A 25,891-nucleotide genomic window follows, 5' to 3' on the forward strand; every position below is an offset into this window, starting at 1 on the left:
AATCAAGTTGTGATATTTAAGGTGTGACAAGACCAAAACCTGGACCAGGAATTGTGCTGCATACTCTGTCAGGTATGATCTGACAAAGTGAGTCTGCATGATACAGTGCTAAACAACAGCAAATTGTGAAAACGTCCATGAAAATAATCCCAAGTTACTTGTGTTGCATAATCTAAATGTCAGATATACATTCACAGCATCCCAGACACAATTTAGGAAAGTCTTCTCATGCTCAAAAGAGAAGCACCTTTAAAGAGGATTGAGATTCTGAATTGAGGACCAGCCTCTCCCTTCATTGATTCATCGTTAAGCCACAATGCTGTTTCTGGGTTATTCAACGACAGTTTGACAAACTGCAGTGCTTGTCAAAGCACCTCTGATATGTACAAATATGACACAGACTTACCACATTTTATTTGATATTAGAACATTAGAACAATTTATACAAGAACAGGCCATTCAGCTCAACAGAGCTCACCTGTCCTATCCACTTAATTCTTCCAAAATAATGCAAGTCGAGTTTTGAAGGTCCCTGAAGTCCTACTGTCTACCATACCACATGGTATCTTATTCCATGTGTCTGTTGTTCTTTGTGTAAAGAAAAAAATCTAAATATTTATGTGAAATTAGCTCTTAACAAGCTTCCAACTGTACCCCTGATTTCTCAATGAACTCATTTTGAAGTCTCGATCCACTGGACTAATTCCCTTCATAATTTTAAACACTTCAGTCAGGTCACCTCTTAATCTCCGAAGCGGCTCAGCTCTTTTAATCTTTCCTCATAACTCATCCCCTATTGTCCTGGAATCAGCCGAGTTGCTCCGGTGCTGCTTTGTCCTTTTTATAGCCTGGAGACCAAAACTGCACACGGTTCTCCAGATGAGGCCTCACCAGTGTGTTATAAAGCTTCGGCATAAGCTCCTTGGATTTGTTGTACTCCACACATCAGAGGACTATGTAACCTAATCTCTTTTTAAACTTTTAATCTCTACTTATACTCCTCAGACCACACTCCACCGTATTGATATGATGTGAAGCGTCGGAGTACCTCATGTATGTGGAGGAGCTCCCTTATCTCAGGTTTCTTTTCCAAGGGTGGGAAAACAGCTTTAAAGTGGAGCAGTTGGCACCAAGTGGCTTAACAGGACACCATAGAAAAATAAACTGAATTGAACTGAACTGAGAAGTGAAATGGAATAGAGAAGGATTGATAATAGTAATTATTGCTTTATTTATATTTTTGTACAAACCATTAAGAAACAGAGATGCAACTAATCAGCGGCTTTGATGAGTATGTGTGTCTTCAGCTTGATTTTAAAAGGGCCATCTCTTATATGAGCAGGCAGATCATTCCACCGCTTTGAGGCCCTGTTGCTAAAAGCTCCACTTCCACAGTTATTTTGTTGATCCTGGTGCTTTTTCCTGCAGTTTTTTTTTTTCACAGCTACATAAACCAGTGAGGTCAGTATACTCTAAGGCCTGGTTTACATTACCGAAGAGGAGTGCAGTGTGTTTTTAAAAAATCTAATATGCTGCATGTTCTCCATGCCAAGGTACAGTGTATTTAAATCCACCATCATGTACGTTGGCTGAATATTTAAAATGCATAAACCTTTGTCCACTAATGCATACTAAAAACATGCATCAACATACAAAAAAAAAAAAAACACACACACAGGAATGCACCTGCGTTCATACACATCTCTTCATGTGCACAAGGTGGTACTCCAAGTTATGTAATTGCTTTTTAGTTTACTAAATTGTTTGAAGACTGAGCAGTTTATTGTAGAAGGGGTACTGCCTTAAAAAAATAAAGAAGAACATTTTCAGACATAAAACAGCATTCCGTTTTTTCAGCAATACTGATGGACATGTTAGAGCTGACTGCCACGGTCATCTCCAGTGTTACAGGGGCCAAATAAATCCAGGCTTATAGGGTCATTATTGTCACATGTGTAAAGCAGAGAGAAATAATCATTTGCATTTGGTAGTCAACATGTCGCCACATGTGTCACGTGATGAGCTCCTCCATATTAACACCACTTCAGTTTGGTAGCTTTGGCGCACCTCGAGTGTGGTGGTTCTCAGACTCAGTTCTGGGACCCCCTCTGGCTGCAGGTAACCAACGTCTGTTTTCAGTTGGACTCCTGGCCTAATTTATCAAGCTGTTTGGGTGAATAGAATTACAAAATTAAGTTTGATCAGTTTGTACTGGAATGTAGCAAGCATTTATAAGAGTTAATGTTACTATTTTACATTGATTTTTAAGATGTTTATCATCATCCTGATTTTCATTTGGCATTCTGGTATGTTCTGGTTATTTCATTTTATCCAACCTGCTATATCCTAACTACAGGTTAATAGGAGCCAATCCCTGCCAACACAGGGTGCAAGGCAGGAAACAAACCCGGGCAGGATGCCAGCCCACCACAGGGCGCACACACACATACACACCCATCACACCAAGCACACACTAGGGGCAATTTACAATCGCCAGTGCACCTAACCTGCATGTCTTTGGACTGTGGGAGGAAACCCACGCAGACACGGGGAGAACATGCAAACTCCACACAGGGAGGACCCTGGAAGTGAACCCTGGTCTCCTACCTGTGAGGCAGCAGTGCTACCCACTACGCCACTGTGCTGCCCCATTTAATTTTATTCTGTGTTAATTAGTGTTCCCTAATTATAATTCTTATTTATTTTGTCATTTTTCTCTTTCTTCATCATGTAAAGCACTTTGAGCTACATTGTTTATATGAAAATGTGCCATAGAAATAAATGGTGTTGTTGTTAATCCATTATTTCCTAATGAACACGTTAGTTAGAGGATCGGATGCTAATGGAGTCGCAGCCTTCCAGCATTCAGTGTCATTTGCTCCCAAGTCTGCTCTGCTGTTTGTTATTAGGATGCAACTAAGGGAGCAAACTTCAAAGAAAAAGGCATTTTAATAGGAAAACAACAAAAGAGAGTTAAGCATGTGAAGCTACAGCAAAAATGCAAATATATCTAAATGTCTTATAAATGATGTAAAAATCACACTGCAGTGCTTTTCAGAATGTCATATCAGAGAAGAGATAGAAAGACCAGCTAATGAAATGTCATCAGTAAGAAAGAAAATGACTGATTGTGAAACTGATGGTAATGAAAACCTGCAACACTAGGGGGCCCCAGGCTTGAGTTTGAGAACCCCTGCTGTGTTGTAAAATGAGGCACATATTAATGAGACTTCTGATATTTTCTTCTTTTATCTCTTGGTCTTCCAGGTCAGCTTACAATGATCGTTGGGCAGGTGGGCTGTGGAAAGTCTTCATTACTCCTAGCTGCACTTGGAGAAATGCAGAAAATATCTGGAAACGTTTACTGGAACAGGTGATTGACACAATCAAGGTCATGCTGTAGTAAATCAATTCCTGGAGTTTTCACTCTTTGGTATCCGTATTATAATTAAGGAAGCAGCGAAGAAAAGTGTGGCAGCCAAGAGGAGCAATGGTTCAAATCAGATACTGGCTTCTTAGCTGAAAGGGCAAAAATCTTAAGACATCATTAAGAGTTTAAGGTTTATACCACTTACGTGTCTAAGTTGTCTTTCATGGGTTCCTCTGGTTAAAGATCACTTCATTATCTCTGTCTTTTGTGGAAATGGCTTATATGCCCTTGGGGTATATACTATTAAGTATAGTATAATGAATAATTTCATTGCATTTGCCTAATATCACATGAAAGCATTTGTTTAAGTCACCCAGAGAATCCTGTCTAAATTAATGTTTTCATGAAAGCATGTCAGACACATATGCTGTATACAGGCTGTATGGAGTTAGAGGCCCGGGACATTTCTGGTCTCATTTGTTTGAAATAACTGCCACAAAGGTCACATGCGCAGGACACACAAACTGTATATAGAGCTGACTCAAAACTGACGCTGCTCTACTTTATATCTTCTCTCAGTGATCAGACTGAGAATGGCAGGATTCAGTGTTTGTGCTTTTTTAAAAGTTCCTTTAAAATCAGTTATTTTTTGTGCAGTTTCCACACCAGCATACAGCTGACATCGATGAAGAATATTCCAGTATGACACTAATGTCACACTGGGAGGTGGTATAAAATATACTATAAAATGTCCCTGTTTGGGTCAAATTCCAAACAATATGGCATGCATGTGCTTAAAGGGGTACTCCACCCAAAAACAATATTTTGCTTAAATGTTCTTTACCCGGGCGGCACGGTGGCGCAGTGGTAGCGCTGCTGCCTCGCAGTTAGGTGATCCGGGTTCGCTTCCCGGGTCCTCCCTGCGTGGAGTTTGCATGTTCTCCCCGTGTCTGCGTGGGTTTCCTCCCACAGTCCAAAGACATGCAGGTTAGGTGGATTGGCGATTCTAAATTGGCCCTAGTGTGTGCTTGGTGTGTGGGTGTGTTTGTGTGTGTCCTGCGGTGGGTTGGCACCCTGCCCAGGATTGGTTCCTGCCTTGTGCCCTGTGTTGGCTGGGATTGGCTCCGGCAGACCCCCGTGACCCTGTATTCGGATTCAGCGGGTTAGAAAATGGATGGATGGATGTTCTTTACCCCATGTGCTTTTTAATGATGGCCAAGAAAAAAATGTAATGTTGTGTTTTCATGCAAAAAGGAAGAAAGTTTGATTTAGGGGGACCTATACAGTACACAGTAAAGGCCTATTCATTGGCTAACAAGGTGCTTCGCAGGATACGGACATTGTACAGCGTGTACTATGAGACATTTAAAGGCTCTTACTGTGTTATACTCTTGACCAATGAAAGAGGGGCCAGGCGGTCAAACTCTCATTCCGGTGGGATCACACGCATTCATTCCTCGTTCGTGAGAGCGCTCTCTGGAAGCGGTTTATTTAAAAATATTTCAGTAAAAATACATGTTTTGGACATTGTAAGAAAGAGACCGGTTGACTTAACACGTGGATTACGCGACGTGAGTAACTTGAGATTTTTTCATGAATGTTTTGATATTGTTTGCTGTTGTGCTGCATTGCGCCCCTACAGCGTCTGTTGAATCACAAAACTTTCTTTCCTCCTTTCTGCATGAAAACATGAGATTATTTTTCTTCCTTTGCCAACACTGTAAATGGGTTTAGTAACATTTAAGCAAAATATCATTATTGGGTAGGTTACTCCTTTAACTGTTAATCCTTTGACATGCCGCTTGGCCCCTTTCAAAGTTATTTGCAATTTATTTTCGAGTTTCTAGTACAAGTCAAGGCACATTTATTGTCATGTGCACTGTACAATGTAATAAAGTATAACTAGATATGGTAGGCTGGGTGCCCCTTTGGAGTTTAACCTGAGCCACTATTGCTCACTATTGTTCACTCCTCAATGGCTGCACCTTATTGCTTATGTCTAATTGATGGGATCAGGCAGCACAGAGGTTAGCGGTCAGTGCTGCTACCTCTTGGATCCATCATCCTGTGTTTGTCTTCCACAGTTAGTTGATTGTGTGGAGTTGGCACGTTTTTGCCATATCCATATATCTTTTTCTCAGGATACTCAACACTACAGATGTGTGTGTTAGCTCAAATGAGGATTTCAAATTGGCCCTGTGTAAGAGTCAGTATGGATGTGTGCAAGATAGACTGGTGAACTGTCCAGGATTGATTCCTGTGTTGTACCAGGTGCCGATAGGATACACTCCGTCCCCTGCAGTAGATTTAAAATTGTGGAAGATTTAAAAAATGGATTACAGCATATTGGGTGAAAAACACTAATTATTTCATGTGAATACTCACAAAAGGTGGCAATGCATTAGGAATTAATGAACCTGAATATTTACTTTCAAACTCATTTAATTTAATGTGCTTAGAAAACAAAGAGGGAAATCAATTCAGTTTAATTTGTGTAGCGCTCTTTACTGAGTGCAAACTTAGAAAGATACAGTACTGTATAACTTGTTAATAGGTAAAATACTAATTACATAATGAATTCACATAAAGACATAGAAGTGTTCAAAAGACAGAAAACAAAATCATTTCTAAACTGATTAGCACAAATGGCGCCTGACAGTATCTGTCCATTACCATAACTGTTGAATAATCGCCAGCAGACAGTGGATGGGAGGAAAAGAAAAACTCAGCCAGCAGCATCAATGGAGAAAATAAACCTCAGTGGGGTCCACAGTCCGCCATGACAAACAAAGTCAAACACGGGTAGAGTCCTTGTGACTGTGGCCTACTGGCCACCCTCCCATTCCTGGGACTTCTATATTAAAAAATCTTCCTTATCTTATTATTCTTTATAGAAAGTATAAAGGTTTTGAAGGTGTTCACTGTAAAAAAGCAGAATATGCAGAAAAAAGAGGAATTCAGTAGTGTTTCTCACATTTTATGGCTTCAGGACCAATTTTTAACTTTTTACATTCATTGACAACTCGCAGACTTCATTCAAAGGGGTTGAGGTGACCGCATTTTAGTGCGGTTAGAGACCGAGAAAACTATCAAACAGCACTGTCAATTGTCTTAGTGGATGTTTTCAATGCATCTTTTTTATCTTGCGTGCTTGAAACCCAGTGATTGTCACATCATCATACTGTAGGCATGTCTGAAAGCGTTGTGCTTGGCAGCAACAGCTCTGTGATGTCCTGCTGGCCTCACAAAGTATCATGGGGCTCTGGGAAAAAAATGTTCACCTAAGCCAGCCACATGGCAAATTTCCATTAACATTTTTAGTGAATAAGGTCTCCAGCAAACAGCCCATTTGCAGTGAAAAACACCTTGTTGAATTTCGCAAATCATTACTACAGATCTCACAAGGACGTTAAAAACATGGAAGAAACACGGCCATTCATCATATACAGGTTCACCTGGTGTATCTCACTATCATCAACAAAGCAAACCTCACGTTGTTGATTATAAATCTAAACTGTGCCCTTACTCACAGAATAAGCTTAATAAGTCCAGTTTGATGTTGTTGAATTGTGTTTGTAAATGGTGAAAGGAACATAGCCTCAGTTATTCTTTATTTTATACTGCAATTCTTCTGTTGAACAAACTGAAAAGGAGGGTACATTAGAAAGCAAAGAAATCCAGATGCACACAATGCCTAACTGACAATGGCCTATTAACAAAACAAATAAGCCACCCTCCCATTCCTGGGGCATATATTGAAAATCTGCCTTGGCTGTCCAGTATGATGTTGATTCCAAAGCTCCCCTTATCCCAGGTTTCTTTTCCAAGGGTAGGAAAACAGCTTTAAAGTGGAGCAGTTGCACCAAGTGATTCAACAGGACACTATCTGAAGAGCACTCTACAAAAATAAACTGAATTGAATTAAACTGAGAAGTGAAATGGAATAGAGAAGGGTTGGTAATATTACTGCTTTATTTCTATTTTTATACAAATCATTAACAAACAGAGATGCAACTAATCAGCGGCTCTGATGAGTTTGCTAAACTAAAGACTTGTGTCTTCAGCTTGATTTTAAAGCCCAGACCAAAGGGGCATCCCTCATATGAGCAGGCAGATCATTCCACCGCTTTGAGGCCCTGTTGCTAAAAGCTCCACGTCCACAGTTAGTAGGCTGGCATCTTAGGATCTTACTATACATTCTGGTTTATACAATAAGTAATGGTACTGAACATTCAGATAGGTAAGCATGATATATGAAGAGAAATTCTTTTTTACTGTAATTGCTGATAAAGAGCAATTCAGAATGGACACTTAAAAATGAAACACTTCTGCTGCTTTCAAAAGCAGAGTCAGAGTCCTTGGAACACATGAATGAGAACTTCACATTTCATTTGTACACACTAAGGTAGATCGTGTATGTAAGAGGTGATTCATGAAGTTAGGCAGTTTACATGCACTTTAATAACCTAGTTAGTGAAACTTGAGTTATTGGTCTTTGAGAATCCTGGTTAGCACAGGTAGATTTCTCCACGAGTAACTCACTTATGAGGAGGCCATGTAAACCCTTAAGCGAGTTACACTTGAGGATTTTCTAGACTGCACATGTCCATTGCAGTCTGTTAGCTTTGCACACCCTTTAAGCAGCCATGGGTGCATCCATGAGATAAATTTCCTGAAGCAAATGTTCGGGTCATCACATTTTTTCTTCTCCTTGTTGAAATAATTTGTCTCAGTATTTCTGAAATGTTGATGAGCTGAATTCAGCAGCACAATCTTGGGAGCAGAAGGATAACATATTAAAAGTAGTATAGGTTACATAGTCCGATTACTTTTTAAAGTAACCTTGTGAAATACTTAATCAAGTTAAGAATATATTAAGGGGATGGATGTGATGGATATGTTTTACTTCACAGCACATGAAGAACTAGACTTCATGCTTGTTTTCTAATTCACGGTTTCCGATGATTATGACATTTAACTCCTTTTTGTACAGTTTAATGGATGTCAAAACACTTTGCCAAAGGAGAACTCCAGAAATGTACTTGCGTATGTAAATAGAGGTTTTCAAGCAACCAGGTTAATCGCCTTACCCCGGTTTTGTGTGGGCATGTAAACACACTTAGCGATTGAATATTAAGTATTGGTGAAGTTTAGTTGCATAGCAAGGTCAATTCTTCAGGTTTTGCCCTTGTCGCTAGTCTACCAGGCCAGCTGGACAAAAACATGTTTTTCTGATTATCCCCATCTCATCTCACTGAGTCACCTCTGCTGTTAAGGTGATAGCACACTGATGATATGTGGCCTCTTTCTTTTTCTTTTGCAGCTTACCTGGACATGAATCAGAAGGCGAGGACAGGTATGAGAGCTCATAGCTAAGCTTTGCTCCTTTCATTCACCAGCATCTGTCTGCTTAGATCAATTGGGTTTTTGCATTGGTAAGGGATAGGGGACAGGCCAGTTCATAACTGGAGCCCCAGTTAAGGCGACAAAGAGCTGTGCTTTGATTTCTGTGCAGGCCTCTTAGCTCAAGACGTTTCAGAGATCAAGATACCAATTCCAGTGGAAGCGTACAGAGACATAGGCCATGCCACATGCTGTCAATGTGTCCTGCATCTGCACTGCACTATAATGATGAGCTACGAAACAAAGTGCCAAGGCTTTATCTGTGCTTTTTGAATAACTGTAACGGAAAAAATGTGGTTTGTCATCAAGTGCTTTATCCTAAATGCCCCTAAAGCTGTGCATTATTAACTTGTGTGCATGGATTTTTCTTAAGCCCAGAGTTGAACATCTTCTCTAGGGTTTGCTTTCCTAATGAAAATTTATAAAGGATCATGATAACAAGCCCCAGCTTAATTGTGCAGCACTGGGCTAGAAGACATATTACACGTACGACCTCAGCCCATCTTCATACTCCAGCAGGCAGCTCTTCATGTTTTCTCTTACAGCTCTTACCATGGCCTCCTCATAAGCATCACTCATGCCTCAGCTGACTTCTTTCTGCTGTCATGGCCCATTTCAATCCCGTTCTCAGCTTTGCAAAGATTCAAGCCCATTATTCACCCCTCTGAGTGGTTCTTATTCAAATAGCACCTAATGGCTGCCCTTCATTAAGGTAGTAGGATGGATTTGCGTTGCATTAATGAGAATAAAAGAGCAGGCAATGTAACTTGATGGCCAAGACACTGTACTTTATGCACAAGATTGACATGTGACATATAACTTGCTATAGCTCAAAATATTCAGTTGGTTAGAAAGTATAAAGGTTTTGAAGGTGTTCACTGTAAAAAGGCAGAATATGCAGAAAAAAGAGAAATCCAGTCATTTTATGGCTTCAGGACCCATTTTTACCTTTTTACATTCACTGACAACTCGCAAACTTCAATCAAAGAGCCCTAGGGGTTGAGGTGACCGCAAGTTAGTGTGGTTAGAGACGGAGAAAACTATCACACAGCACTGTCAATTGTGTTAGTGGATGTTTTCAGTTTATATTTTTTATCTTGCGTGCTTGAAACCCAGTGATTGTCACATCATCTTACTGTAGGCATGTCTGAAAGCTGTGTGCTTGGCATCGACAGCTCTGTGATGTCCTGCTGGCCTCGCAAAGTATCATGGGGCTCTGGGAAAAAAATGTTCACCTAAGCCAGCCACATGGCAAATTTCCATTAATATTTTCAGTGAATAAGGTCTCCGGCGATCAGCCCATTTGCAGTGAAAAACACCTTGTTGAATTTCGCAAATCATTACTACAGATCTCACAAGGACTTTAAAAACATGGAAGAAACACAGCCATTCATCATATACAGGTTCACCTGGTATTTGACCAATAAAGTCTCTCTGTCATCAGCAAAGCAAACCTCACGTAGGTAGATAGATAGATACTTTATTAATCCCATGGGGAAATTCACATACTCCAGCAGCAGCATACTGATAAAGAACAATATTGAATTAAAGAGTAATAAAAATGCAGGTATAACAGACAATAACTTTGAATAATGTCGCATAGTGTGGGGTCTCCTCAGTCTGTGAGTGGAGCAGGACGGTGACAGCAGTCTGTCGCTGAAGCTGCTCCTCTGTCTGGAGATGATCCTGTTCAGTGGATTCTCCATGATTGACAGGAGTCTGCTCAGCGCCCGTCGCTCTGCCACGGGTGTCAAACTGTCCATCTCCGTGCCTACAATAGAGCCTGCCTTCCTCACCAGTTTGTCCAGGCGTGAGGCATCCTTTTTCTTTATGCTGCCTCCCCAGCACACCACCGCGTAGAAGAGGGCGCTCGCCACAACCGTCTGATGTGCCGTTTGCAGCATCTTATTGCAGATGTTGAAGGACGCCAGCCTTCTAATGAAGTATAGTCAACTCTGTCCTTTCTTACAGATCATCAGTATAGGCAGTCTAGTCCAGTTTATCATCCAGCTGCACTCCCAGGTATTTATAGGTCTGCACCCCCTGCACAGTCACCTCTGATGATCACGTGGTCCATGATGGGCCTGAGCCTCCTAAAATCCACCACCAGCTCCTTGGTTTTGCTGGTGTTAAGGTGTAGGTGGTTTGAGTCGCACCATTTAAGAAATTCAACAAAGTTGTTGATTATAAATCTAAACTGTGCCCTTACTCACAGAATAAGCTTAATAAGTCCAGTTTGATGTTGTTCAATTGTGTTTGTAAATGGTGAAAGGAACATAGCCTCAGTTATTCTTTATTTTATACTGCAATTCTTCTGTTGAACAAACTAAAAAAGGAGGGTGCATTAGAAAGCAAAGAAATCCAGATGCACACAGTACCTAACTGACAATGGCCTATTAACAAAACAAAGTAAGAAAGAGTATATTAAATGTAAAGTTTAAATAAAATTGTGTCAAATCCCTTCAGATCCAGCAGCTATTGCCATGTTCAGAGGGGGTGTGATAAGACGGGTTGGTCTTGAAAGAACGCAGCCACAGGTTCAGATGCCTCTGTTTTTCTTCAGTGTAACCCAGAGGGTCTACATGCAGTGCCTGCTGCTGCTGTCATTTCAGTTAATATTTCTATAAAGGTGTTGCTATGAAAGGCACCTTATTTAATTTTAAAAATGGGGCTTTGTCCATTGGCGCAATTCGAAATTCTCCCGGGGTAGATGTTTCTAGCCGAGATCCAAGCACAGAGTCTGTCGCCTTCCTTACTGTTGTCTTTTGCTTGCCTGATCCTCCCCTTTGTTGCTTTTTGCTACTCACTCTGCATAGACTAACAGAGAACCAGCGGTTTTGGGATCGAGGTGCACTCTTGCATTTCTTGTAAGCAGTAAGCTGTCCCTCCAATTAGGATTTGGGCTACAAGCTCAGCTTCAGAAAGTAAATGAGTCCCAATATTTGGAGTTGTATGTCCCAATAAGGAACTGATTATGTGGAATGGCTCTGCATGAGAACAGCAGTAAGTGGCATTGCTCACCGTGCTGGATGTGCCTGAGCTTCTGTTGTCATCTTCTGTTCACTTGTGTGTCTAATAACATGTCTGTTTGTGACTTTGCAGCAGCATTGAGAAGGACACAGCTATTGATGCTGATGTAAGGTATGGGAGATGAAGGCGCAGATCAGTGGTACCTGCGTGCTGTGCAGTGATGTCCTCCCCTCTCTTTATAGTGATGTTTTCAAGCTAAGCTCATTTTGGCTTTTGAAGGCTTTAATTGATAAATCGCTTGGAGAACCTAACAAAAAATTAGGGGCAAGATGTTTCAGCCAGCAGACACATACAACACACTGGACTTTGACCAGCAGTAAATGCTGTACATTTCATTCGAGGACCATTTCTCACCTTCCTAGGACAAACAAGTTATGCTTTTTTAAATAAGGGAAGGCTGGGACAGAAACCATTCCCAGGTCACTGGATGTAGAATATTATTCTGACATAATTGACAAGACAGGATTTTTTTTTAATGGAAAAGGATCGAGAGATGGGAAAGGCAAAAATCATAGTAGGTAGACATAGTGAAAGATTAAAATCAGAAAGTCAAAGGATTGTGCACCTGAGCCGTAGTGCTATTCCAGGCCCAAAATCTGTTACAGCAAAGCAAAAGTCTTAGACCTAAATTCTATTAAAATACTTAGGAAGTGTCCACAATCTTGGACAACCTGGAAGTGCATGAGGGTGATTATTTATACTGGTGAGATGTCATATGTCACACACTTCCAATTGTTAAATGGCAGCAACCAGGCTAGCAACCACAGACAAAGTCACTCATGGAAAATCAAAATGGTGGCCCATTAAAATGAAAATAAGACATGAATTAAATTTTTTTCCTCTGGCAAAACAAAATTAGATTTAACAAAATAAGCACAGAATTGGAAACTAGACAATACCAAACCCCTAAATACATAACAAGCATGTGGAATAATGCAAAACTAAACATGTAACAAACCAAAACCTCAGCATAATCAAAACAGATGTAGTCTGCTTTAATCTAGGGAACCGTCATTGAATCTAAGAGTTTGAAATTCTCCAAGACAGAGGATCACGTCATACAAGCTGCACAGTGTACGTTTGTTGTAACTAACTACACTACTCAGTTTGATTACAAAAGCAAATCCACCAGAGACAGATTGAGCATCTGCATTTTGAAAGATAGAGGGTGCTCTTGAGCTGTCCACAAACTCAAAAATGCTATAATATATAAATGAAGAGATGATTATTATTCAAATTAAACATTCAAAGTGTAACAGACACAAATAAAACAAAACTGCTCAGTCTATCAGATAGTGAAGTCCAGAGAAGATGTTTCCACTGCTCCACAGTCCAATGGCGGGGAGTGTGCTTTACACCATTGTGTACCATTGGTAGGGCACATTTTGAACAGATGAGGCAAAGTCTAAAAGAGAGAAACTGGGATAAGCTTATAAATGTATACATCAAGGAGCAGGTTTAAAAGCATTTTACATATAATGCAGGATAGGCACGTCCCAAAATTTCAAATTATTAAGCATTTTTTTAAATGGTTAATAAGGAGATAAAAAAGAAGCTGCAAAGGATTAGACAGACATGTAAAACGTAAAAGGCTAATAATAGCAATGTGAACCATAGGCTGTATAAGAACATGAGGTAAACCAATAAGAAGGATATTAGGGAGGCTAAAAGGCAGTTAGAGAGCAATAAGATAAGGCGAAAGATGAACCAGTGAGATTCTTTCACAATTTTAGTACAATATGTAGGAATATATTTAGTTGCTCAACTTCAATGCCTGTGTCTTCAAGAATAATAACGAAGGTACAATATAAATAATGCACAACTTTATAAATATTAACAATTATTAATATAATTTTTAAAATGTAATAGTAATAAATTAAAATAAAATAAATAAATTAACAGGTTAGGTCCTCTGTAATGTGGACACATCTGAAACTGTCCACCCTCTCCACTTGAGTGCTATTCAGCAATAAAGACCCTGTCGTAATATGGTGCATCTGCTCCAGGTTGGTCACTGAAGGTTACAGGACTATCTTGAAAATGTGTCACATTGGATATGAAAGACTAGCTGCTTAAAGGCACATGCAGTGTGACAGGTTTTAAGGAGATTACTTATATAGTACAAATGTAGAAATAATCAATTATTTTGTGTTAGTTCTGTTTTTATATTCACACACATATATTTATATCCACCAAACGAAGGTTTTAGACCTAGTGACTCAGTGAATGACACATTTTCAAGACGTCCCAGTGCTACGACTGCCCACTTCACACTCCCAGCCACAGACTCCTGAATATTGTTGCAGGGTCCTTTGGTTGGAGCAGCTACAGAGTGGTCTGCCACTAGGAAGTCTGTAGCCATGACTGTGCTAGGTTTGGTCACATGTGGTGCCATCTCAGTGATCTCAGTTTTAGATAAAGTTGCAAACCGAAGCCAACACACGTCACATTTTGATGTACCACTTTTTTCTCATTTAGTGTTGTATTCAGAACGAGGCTGCAATTAAAGTGTGAGTTTTCACATCAAGGTTCATACTCGTCGTGTGTATCAGAAGATTCCAGTCACATCATGTATCTATCCAGTTCCTCTGCCATTACCATTTCACCATCAGCAAACCACAACTTATTTAGGCTTTTGACTTCACTGACCATCAGCATAGACAGTCTGGGTGGAGGTCTTTAGTTAGACCAGCCTGATATCACATTCTCAGTGGCTGTCTCTTTCTTTCTTTCTTTCTTTCTTTCTTTCTTTCTTTCTTTCTTTCTTTGCCTGTCTGTCTGCCTGTCTTTCTGTCCGTCTGTCTGTCTGTTTCTTTCTATTCATCTCTATAACTGGCAAAGTGATTTTGACAAACTGTTATATCTCTCTTTTGTGACAGAAAAAGAGGCTCGGTGGCCTATGCATCCCAAAAGCCTTGGCTATTGAATGCCACGGTAGTGGAGAACATCATCTTTGAAACCACCTTCAATAAGATGAGGTGCGTCTCGGGTCACTTTTTCTAGTCCTTATTTGTAGTCACTCATGATTTCAAGACACTTATTGCCTAGTGTTACCCATCTGTCATCAGAGGTAGGACCATTTTTGGAGACATGGCTATCTACTGTCATGAAGCTAAAGTGAGTTTCATTGTTGGTCCATGACTTTACTTTCTTAGAAAAGTGTGGCTGCCAGTCCAGGAGTCCATCTGCACAGCAGCAGTTGTGGAGTCTGTTTTCAGTGCTGACTAAATGAATGTCAAGTTCAGATAAACAGCCATTTGTGCTTTGTTGACAGACAGGCCCAAAATAAGTTGAGCAGAGCCCTCTATACTTGTGACGTCAGAGGTGTTCTGCATGTTTTAGTTGGTTGGTCTGCACCATTATGCCTTGCTGGCTGTTTCAAATGGCGTGTTAAATAATCTCTTATGCGCGTTAGGCATCTGCCTTTTCAGCAAACAGACAACAGGATATGTTAGGTGCTCTTATTGCCTGATCCTTAATGTTACATAATGGATGTGCAGAAAACCTCTAATGAGCCATCATGAGGCAGGTAGTGCACCATGCAAACTGCTGTGTCAGCTTCATCTTTGTTAGTGCTCACTTTGCAGTTTGGTAACCTGAAGTCATTACTATAGGTAATCACTTTCCAGTGGGACAGGTTGCATTCTGGGAACATTTACCTTAGCCAGTTAAAACATTTAGTCATGTCAGAAATGGGGGCTTGGCTTCTTGTATCTGTCAGACTCTTTAATCTCCATTTGCAAACGCATTATAGCAGGAATAGTGATGAGATGGCAAGTCAATGTTAGCAGGTTTCCGGTGGTAGGTATGCTCTAAGGGATTTCAGATTTAACATTATACTTGGATTATAGTATAATGGAAGTGCAGGTCTTAAAACAAAGGCTGCAGAAGAGAAGCTTAATTTTGGAGTAACTTGGATGCTTAGGTAGCTTCATAAAGCTAAAAATGCTTTGGTTTTAAATAGACCTGTTTTGTGGGTTATAATGTGTCCATGGAGTAGGTGTAAATGAAAAACTGTAAATAATAGTTAGCAAGCGTTAACCCTTCACCTTTGTCTTTGATCTTATCAGCTTATTTTAATTCTTTAAATCATACATCACTGCTGTTTTTGCATGGAAAGAACTACATTTTTAGAGACACTTGTGCTTTGATTCAAATTTGGAAATGCAGAACCTGCTGTTTAATGGATGTACTGTATGTCAGTCTGATTGGATCATTTGAGACGTCTTTTTCAAATGGAGAGGACAACGTCTTGCTTACTGCAGGTGACTTTATATGGTGCGTCAGTTCAGTTGTCAATATGTGGATGTGAAGTTCAATATAAGTGTGTCAAGTGAGAATCTAAATAGCAGCATGAGTGCATATGCCCTTAAAATATAACTGGACCTAACAACCTCTACGAGCAAATGTGAGTCTATTAAAATGAGTTTAAGTGTAAATTTGAGACAAGAGCAGCTGTTTAACGTCTTTATAATGAATTAGTCACCTCATTTCTTTTTGAATCTGACATTTTACTTTTTTAGGTACAAAGCAGTAATTGAGGCCTGCTCCCTGCAGCCAGACATCGACATCCTTCCACAAGGAGACCAGACACAAATAGGAGAAAGGGTCAGTAAATCATCATTATATGCAGGAGTGCAATGCTCCAAATGTTATTTATTTTGATTAATTCTGGTTCCAGGACCATCTATGGCCAACGGCCACTTATTAACAATAAATTTTGCCTTATAATCATCACCTTCTCTTTTACATGTAGCCATTTGAAAAATACTGTTATGACCAGAGGTGAAAAGAAGAGTTGGCACACAGACACAAACAGTGAACAGGGCTATTTATTGGAAGCACCTCCTTAGTGTAAGGGCCTGCACTTCTCCTACAGTTAACCATGGGATGGTATCCTAAGAAAGGCAACACAAATCTAGCTATACAGAAGTAGGCCAGACTTGTACTGCTGCTTAGTTTCATTTTGGGTTGCAAGATAATTCTTGTACTGCTACTCAATGAGATTCCTAGCTGGCTTCTTTTTATTGGTTTTACTTGCAGGTCTCCCCCTCTCACCTTGTGTCTTCTTTTAGGCCCAAGTGACATACACTGTTACTATTTAAAAATATTACCAACTAGGCGCTTGATCCTGCCCAGCTAGTAGGAAAGTCCACATAATAAGACTAACATTCAAGCCCTGCTAAGCTTACATGTCAAAGTCGCAGATTTTAACCAATGATCCATAAAAAGCCCTGTGGTGGGCTGGCGCCCTGCCCGGGGTTTGTTTCCTGCCTTGCGCCCTGTGTTGGCTGGGATTGGCTCCAGCAGACCCCCGTGACCCTGTAGTTAGGATATAGCGGGTTGGATAATGGATGGATGGATGGATCCATAAAAAAGCCTTAACGTTGGAATTAAGGGATTGCAGTTACAGTAGATGTCATGGTGGATTTAAAAACAAAGTCCCACATTGTGAAGGTGTTAGGAGGGAGAGGCTTCTAATTTAAGGAAATATTGAAAAACAGAGAAAATAAATACCATGCCCATTACAGGATTGGAGAGGGAAGCAGTGGTGTAGAAAGAAAAGACGTTATCCTCTTGAAGAAAGTCAGACAAGGCACTCTGTGGTTGGTGACTCAGAGGTGTTTTATGTGGATTTATCAGGATAATGTTCTTCTAAGAAAGATAACCAGGTCAGCCTATGGACCACCTGACAGCTGCTCATGTACCACCAGTGGTCTGTAGACCACACTTTGAGAACCACTGATTTAGAGTTATGTGCAGAAGTGAACAACTTGATTGTAAAACCAGTATTTTGTTTTGTTAAAAAGAACATACCAGCTGGGTAGTCCTCATTTCCAGGCACATTAAATTATCTTTATTTTCTCCCAAAAGTTATCATGTATCATTTTAATAATTCATCCATCCATTCATCCATCCATCCATTATCCAACCCGCTATATCCTAACTACAGGGTCACCGGGGTCTGCTGGAGCCAGTCCCAGCCAACACAGGGCGCAAGGCAGGAAACAAACCCCAGGTGGGGTGCCAGCCCACCGCAGTCATTTTAAGAATGCTCCACATAAAAATAATTTCTCCAAATATATTTCACTTAGCATTTTTTTGAGTATAAGCCTTTCAGTGTAACTTTTGCCTGCCTGTTCTGTGTGGCGACCTATCTTGGACATGACAGAACATGAAATGAATGTCTATTAATTAATTAATTAATCCTTTCTATTCCTTGAGTGTGAAACTATGTGAGTTCATCATCTTTCAAACTTTGCCTACCAGACTTATGCTTACTGTATTCATAATGACTTTACATATTAAAATAAATATACTGAATGCAGCATTTATACCTTAGCCCCACATTTCAGTATAATTAAGCGAGTTATTTTTTTATCTATAAGGATATTGAAACAGTTTTGATAAGACTAGCCCATTCACCTCATTCACCTAACTTTTGCAAACCATTAACTTCATCTCAGTGGTCAGCTGCCAGGTACACACCAAGGAATTTGGTGCTCCTGACCAGTTCCACTTCAGAGCCCTCGATGTTGCGTGTAGACAGCATGGTCCTTCCAAAAGTCAACAATCATTAAGCGACAGATTGTTGTATTTGCACCAGTCTACCAATCGTCATATCTCTATTCTGTAAGCTGATTCGTCCCCATTGCTGATGAGACCTACTACCATCATGTTGTCAGCAAACCTAATGATGATATTGGAGGTTTTCGTAGCTGTACTGTCGTGAGTCTGCATAGTGAACAGAATTGAGCTTAGTACACAGCCCAGGGGACTCAAGTGCTCAGCATGATAGTACTGAAGAAGGTCAAGAAGACATGGACTGTCTGGGGTCTCTTGGTCAGGAAGACCAACTGCATAGGAGCAGAGAGCAGCGTTGTAGCCTACCAGACTCATCTTCCCCATGGGCTTCTGAGGGTTGATGGTGTTGAATGCTGAACTGAAGTCCAAGAACAGCATTCCAGCTTAAGTGTCTCTTTTGTCAATATAGAACAGAGCCAGGTGAAGAGTAGACGGTATGGCATTAGCTACATTTGCCCAACGTTTGTCTTATTAAAATTGAATTTAGCAGTCTTAGTACACATGCTGTTCCAAAATGCTGAAAAAACTTATATTATGATCACTGGACTCTAATGGTTCAATTACCCGTACCCCTGAACTCTATCCAGATTATTACAGCAAAATAAATCTTGACAGTCTGCTTCTGTTATTGGTGTTTTAACATATTGCTGCAAAAAATAAACGAATGTGAATTTATGTTCTGAGCTTTGATATTAGGCGGCACGGTGGCGCAGTGGTAGCGCTGCTGCCTCTCAGTTAGGAGACCTGGGTTCGCTTCCCGGGTCCTCCCTGCGTGGAGTTTGCATGTTCTCCCAGTGTCTGTGTGGGTTTCCTCCGGGCACTCCGGTTTCCTCCCACAATCCAAAGACATGCAGGTTAGGTGGATTGGCGATTCTAAATTGGCCCTAGTGGGTGTGGGTGTGTTTGTGTGTGTCCTGCCGTGGTTTGGCACCCTGCCCTGGATTGGTTCCTGTGTTGGCTGGGATTGGCTCCAGCAGACCCCCGTGACCCTGTATTCGGATTCAGCGGGTTAGAAAATGGATGGATGGATGGCTTTGATATTATGAGGTCATTCCTGATTGATATTCCCTTATTACAATAGCATTTTCCAATAAATGAGTGTTTTTGATATTATTAAAAAGCTGCATATCTACAGTGTTACTTATGTTGTGGGGGCTCCAGGACACTTGCAGGCCTGTCGAATCCAAACGTCCTCACTAAGACGTGGCTCATCTCCTGTTAGAAGAGTCAGTCTCATGTAAATGGACACCCCTGCTGTTTCAGTGTTTCCTACCTCTTTTAAATAATGTGCATCTATTTATATTCTGCTCATCCCCATCTCGAGGATTTAGCCAGGATTCTGTGATTTGTGATAGATAGATAGATAGATAGATAGATAGATAGATAGATAGATAGACAGATAGATATGAAAGGCACTATATAATAGATAGATAGATAGATAGATAGATAGATAGATAGATAGATAGATAGATAGATAGATAGATAGATAGATAGATATGAAAGGCACTATATAATAGATAGATAGATAGATAGATAGATAGATAGATAGATAGATAGATACTTTATTAATGTGCAGCTCCAATTCATTTATTTTACTCTTTGTACTTGTATCAAGGCAAGACATTTTTATGTTATTACTGACTTTATTTTGCCAAGGAATTTCAAGAATGCCTTTTGTATTGGTATTATTATGTGCTCTCTTCTTTATTTTCGTATGGCTCTTTTAGGAATTCTATTGTATTTTTATGTGTTTCTTATCCTGTGAATTGTATGTGTTTATATATAATTAATCAGTTCTTAATGGCTTCCATCCACACTTTGCTTTCTGTTCAGGTGTTCTGGGTAGTGCGTTATGTTCTTTCAGCTTTTTAGCATCACGTCGATTTATGTCAGGCTCTTATTTTCTGCTGCCACGTGAACTGAGCCTGGTGCACTATCAACGCTTTGAAGTCCTCAGAAGCTGTTATACTTATTTACCAGTCGAGTTTCTCACACTCTTTTTATCTCAGGGAGTCAATCTCTCCGGGGGACAGCGGCAGCGCATCAGTGTGGCAAGAGCACTGTACCAGCAAACAAATGTCGTCTTTCTGGTGAGTTCTTAACTTATGTTCATTATGTCACCTTGCATTCTATAAGCAGAACCTTCCACTTTCCAGCATGGGTTTGTCTCCAAGTGATTTGTTTTCAGGTCACATTAGTATCATATCAAAGGTAAGCCTTAATGCCGCCCCCTGCATATTTCATTACAGAGAAGGAGACATCTTTCAGAAAGAAATACAAAGTCAAATTACGTACATATTTCTGAGGACAGTAGCAGCAGTGACAATAATCATTAGATCCACTTAGCTGTCACAGAGTTCTAGGTTCAAATCACAACTGTCTGTGTAGAGTTTGCATGTTCTGATTGTGCCCATATCTTTATCCTTCCAAATCCCAAAGTGGTGCATGTTGGGTGGGTTGGCAGTTCTAAGTGTACCCATTGAGAACATGTCTATCAATCCAGGTCTGGTTTCTGCCTTGCACTGGATGATTGTGGGTTAGACTCCACCACTTCATACCCACAATCCTGTATTGGAGTGAGTTTTGTAAAATGAATAGTGAATAGATAATGGAATTTATTATACAGTGGATATCAAAGAACAGTATTCTACAAAGAGATATGCAATCAGTGAATTGACATGAAGGCTATGTACATTGGGCGTAATCCTACTTCCATTTGTGGTATACACGTTATTTTACAGTAACTACAAAATGCTGTTCTTGTGCTTTATAACCTGGTAAGAAAAAATATTCTCTGAGCATATTATAAAGGTTTCAGCACTATATAGGTGTTGTAGGTGTCCTTGAAGATTTCGTCACCTACAGTAACATTACCTTTCATTAAATATTAAACCTTCTAATGTTTTAATAGAAAAAACAGTTTAGGTTATATAGCATCATTTATCAAGAACGCTATCTTTGCTCAGTCAAATCATCAGAAGGTATCAAAGCGCCCATCCAGACTGCATTATCAGTGGTTTGTTTCATTAGATCAGATGTCGTACACAATGCACTGTTTAAATTCTTTATATTAAAACTAATAACAAATCAGATAAGGTGAGTAGCATTGCCATCTTACTGCCTGTTCAGTTCTATTTGGGGTTTGATGGAGTTTGAATGCAGCAGGGCCTTCACTTTCCTTCCACAGTTCAAAGACTTTCTTTTCAGCTGAGTTACAGCTCTTAAGCCTTCATGAGTCAGATAGTTTGTTTAGTTTGTCTCTACTGTAATGAAGTCTCATTCCAGTGTTAGTTGCTGTCTTGTGTCCATAGATACTGAGATGTAATATTACACTGAAAAGAGCTGATGCAAGAAATGAATGGGCAGATAATCTGTATGTACAAAATGCTAAGGGTCATCTGTGTCTCATGGAAAAAACTTGCAAACCTTGGGGCCTTGAACCTTGATTTCGGTCTTAATGGAGAGCTTATGACAAGATATGTGTAACTCGACCCAAGATTTGGAGGTAATAGCTACCCTGGCCATGGGCCATAGCTGACAGGAAAAGAAGAGTGCATTGGACACATTCTATTACTGACATCAGGAGAACTGTGGAGAACTCAGCCGACAGCGAAGGACATTGCACAGGCCGACTGATCGTTTTCATTACAGCAGAAAGTCATACACAACCAAAGCATGGGAGGTGTGTGCTTCCTCCATCATGTTATCGAGCTTCAGGTCCATTACACAGCAAGTGACATGGCTGTCAAGAAAATAACCACCGCAACATCTGATGGCAGTGAAGCACATTGCACAGGCCGACTGACTGTCACAACAGAGGTGGTAACACCCTCACCATTGTGGCCTGGAGTGCCATGTATAGTGAAAGCAGATGAACTACCTTACTTAAACGACCAGAAGTCTGAGTGTTTAATAGTAATAATTAATTTGGTAATGATATGAAAACCACTCTGTCTTCTGCTCTCTGTAACTTCTGTCTATAACTGCAGATGCTTGCTTGAGGTTACTGTGTATGATTAAGAGGTCTGTTTGTGTGAATACTGAGACATGGTGGTGGCAGCTATAAGGTGTCTGTGTGTGTGTTGTGCAGACCTTATCCTCTGTTGTCACTGAGTGCTTTCCTAAGCTGTCATAAGTGTGTTTACGCCTACACTGCAACTGCCTGCCTTCTTTGTGCATAAAACACAGGCCTTTCCATGGAAAATTAACTTCTTTGCGTGCTCCCTTTGTGTAAAAATAAACCAAGCATTCCCCTCTGGATGAGCAACTGTGGCTGCATAATCGCACACCTGAGTCTCCAGGTGGGTTGGCGCCTGAAAGCATCGGCATGATTTGTTCTCAGATGACTCACGTGGTCCGCTTGCTTGTTTGGTGGAAGGTGAAGTGCCTCATTCTCTCGTCGTGAGCTCAGACTCGTCCCCTGACAACACAGTGGGAGTTCTGATTCAGCAGAGATCTTCCAAGAGGCAGACCAGCAACTGACTTTCACTGAGGCCACATGGCAGCAAGGCATCTCTAAGCCCCTAGGCTTAAAAAGGATGTTAGGCATCAGCCGCGTTATGATTCATTTCTGAACCGTGAAGGAGTATCTGTGCTTGACTTTCCTATTTTGATCTGATTACTGGCAGGCACTTCAGACTTACGTGTGGGCCGCTGAACTATACAGGGTGAGGGTTGTTACTTTGCTCTTCATTCAGGCCGCTCTGCTTACAGTTTGAAAAACAAAGCAAGCCCTTCAATGCCAACAAGTCAGCTCATGATGTGAATGGACTGTACATCTCTACTGTTTCTGACATTATTGTAATTCAAGGGTTTACTGAAATGTAATGAAACTGTAAATTCTGAAACGATGAGCTCTAGGAATGCCATTTTTGACTGAACTCCAGGACTCTTCTTACTCGCTGTCACTCTCATAAATAGGCGTGCCTTGGGTAGTGAATGGGATCCTTTGATCTTTTATTAGTTTAGGGGTATTTTTGACCACCATGACCTGACTGGCTCTGCACACCGGATTCCCAAGTGCTCACTAATTTGAGCAAAGCTTGTGATGTTCACGTAAAGCTAATGAAATCCTCACACCTCTAAATTCATCCAGCGTGGGTAGAGGTGGGTTTGTGCGTGAGTGTTCTGTGATACACTCTGCTTTGTGTTCAGCATAGTCAGGGTGGGCACGGCCCTCTGAAACCTGTAATGGAAGTGGCAGGGATGGAAAATAAGATCATGGAATCTCTCGTTTCAAGAAGCATCTCAACCTTTGATGTTTGAGATGTTTTGAAATCATTTGTGACTCCAAGTAGCACAAATGTCATATCAGAAAACAGCTTTTAATTTATACAGCACATTTTGAAACAGCTTAACTATTAGCTAAATGAACAAGCTTGAAATGAACTGAATGGTGTCTTCTTGTTTGTCAAATTTCATATGTTCAGGTAGAAGTGTACATTACCTCAAAGCGATTTACAAATTAGCCAAATCAGACATCAGGATGCTGTTCAGAATTAAGATTAGTGTGTTTATCCATCCATTATTCAACCCACTATATCCTAACTACAGGGTCACGGGGGTCTGACGGAGCCAATCCCAGCCAGCACTGGGTGCAAGGCAGGAACCAAACCCCAGGCAGGGCGCCAGCACACACACACACACACACACACACACCAAGCACACACACGTGACAATTTAGAATCACCAATGCACCTGACCTGCATGTCTTTTTACTGTTGGAGGAAACCCACACAGAAACAGGGAGAACGTGTAAACTCCACACAGGGAGGATCTGGGAAGCTAACCCGGGTCTCCTAACTGCGAGGCAGCAGCACTTCCACTGCGCCACTGTGCCGCCCGATTAGTGTGTTTAGTTTTAGTTTTTTTTTTTTTTAGTTCTAGACAGCCTGTCATTTACTATTCACTGATTATATTTGTATATTTACATTATACTTTTTTATCTGATTCTTATACAAAGGAACTTACAAAACAAAGCACGGTTTCCATATACCTAAATCTGGAAGACTGGCAGGTAAAGTGACTCATTCAGCGACACAATGTTAAGTTGACATCCCTGATGAGCTACCAAAACTGCACTTCATGTATTACACTAAAAAGGGACCGACACTAAAGTGCCTGTCTGACGTGTCCACTTAACATTTCAAGGTCTCCAAGCTGCAGTCTTATTCTGCGCTGTGTACATATGATAAAACAAAAAGAAGAGGTGTAGAGGTCCCCCTGTGTAATGTCCACTTCTAAATGAAAGGTTGAAACAAAAGTTAAATGACAAAAAAAGGAACACCACCAGTTTCTTCTTCTCCACAGTCTGTAAAACTTTTTTCAGGAGACTTTATCCCATCTGGAAACTGGTCTTCGAATGAATGTCAACTCCCAGCCATGCTGTGCTTTAAGTATTGTGGAAATCGGGAAGGGTCAGATAAGTGGTCGTCAGCCAGAAGTGACGTCATGTGTCCTCTACAAGCTTCTCCTCCATTCAAGTGGTGGAATTAGAACAAAGATTAGATATGGTGTTTCAACCTCAGTCTTCCCCTGTGTTTCTTGTTATCATAGCCCACTACACACTCCCGATGCTGATATCTGCTAAAGTAATCTTTTCTTTGCATCTTTGAATCACTGTGATATTTCATCATCTTCAAAAGGTACATATTATAAAATCTGGTTTTAAAGGAACACTCGTCACTCCATTTTAAAGGTTGCATTCCTTCAACCTCTCCTCAAGAGTTGCCAATGAATGTGTGCTTTAGGATCTTCTTTTGACCTTCTCTACTGCTGTGATGCAGTTTTTTGTAATAAGGAGACCAACCTTGCACAGTCTGCAGTGACATGTAACAAGTGCTGTATGTTAGTTCAAACATGTGGACCCCTCAACACACTGTTGCCATATTACCCAGCATTCTGTTAACCTTTTAATGTATATTATGGACCACCAGACACAAGATAATGCCACACAAGTTTTATTTTACCTTTTTTCCCTTGTGGGAAACGCCTTCCCCATTCCCCTCGAGTATAACACAGTCCAAGCACAGCACAATACGATATGTTTCTTCTCTTTATCTTTCTCCACCTTCACTCCTCGGGTCAGGCTTCATCTCTCCTCCTCCCGACTCTGGCTCCCCGAGTAGTGGCTGCTGGCTCCTTTTATAAGTGCTCCAGGTGCTTGATTATTCGTTTCCGGCAGCACTTCCAGGTCTGGTGGAAGAACGGCCCATAAGGGCTCAACAGCTCCTGCTGCAGCACCCCCTGTGGATCCCAACAGTGCTGCACCACACTCCAACTCCCATGCAGCCCTAGAGGAGTCCAAGGCACTGCTGCAACCCAGGGGGGTTGCCATCTAATGTCCAGAGGGAGGTAACGCTCTGGCCACACTTACTCCCTCGGTCTTTTCAACGTGGAGGCAACCCAGCTGGGCAAGAACCCCGGCCGCACGCTACAATAGTCAGTGTCCAATGATGTACCTTCTAGATCAGACATTTGTATGAGATCACCAGTTATATTCAT

At 40.8% G+C, this 25,891-nt stretch overlaps 1 protein-coding gene across 5 annotated transcripts in view; it reads left to right on the plus strand.

Moving 5' to 3' along the window:
- abcc8 (ATP-binding cassette, sub-family C (CFTR/MRP), member 8) overlaps positions 1 to 25,891 on the plus strand; it is a 280,773-nt gene that overhangs the window by 205,247 nt on the left and 49,635 nt on the right. For 2 of the 5 annotated variants that reach the window (XM_039738520.1, XM_039738545.1), the window contains 6 exons: positions 3,268 to 3,373; positions 8,694 to 8,726; positions 11,876 to 11,914; positions 14,683 to 14,781; positions 16,327 to 16,411; positions 20,398 to 20,478. In XM_039738520.1, coding sequence (XP_039594454.1) covers positions 3,268 to 3,373; positions 8,694 to 8,726; positions 11,876 to 11,914; positions 14,683 to 14,781; positions 16,327 to 16,411; positions 20,398 to 20,478 — 443 coding nt within the window. The remainder of the gene's footprint in view (positions 1 to 3,267; positions 3,374 to 8,693; positions 8,727 to 11,875; positions 11,915 to 14,682; positions 14,782 to 16,326; positions 16,412 to 20,397; positions 20,479 to 25,891) is intronic. The other 3 variants (XM_039738527.1, XM_039738552.1, XM_039738535.1) reach the window with 2 other exon arrangements.

This window comes from Polypterus senegalus, chromosome 1, assembly GCF_016835505.1.
Source record: "Polypterus senegalus isolate Bchr_013 chromosome 1, ASM1683550v1, whole genome shotgun sequence".
NCBI classification, from domain to species: domain Eukaryota; kingdom Metazoa; phylum Chordata; class Cladistia; order Polypteriformes; family Polypteridae; genus Polypterus; species Polypterus senegalus.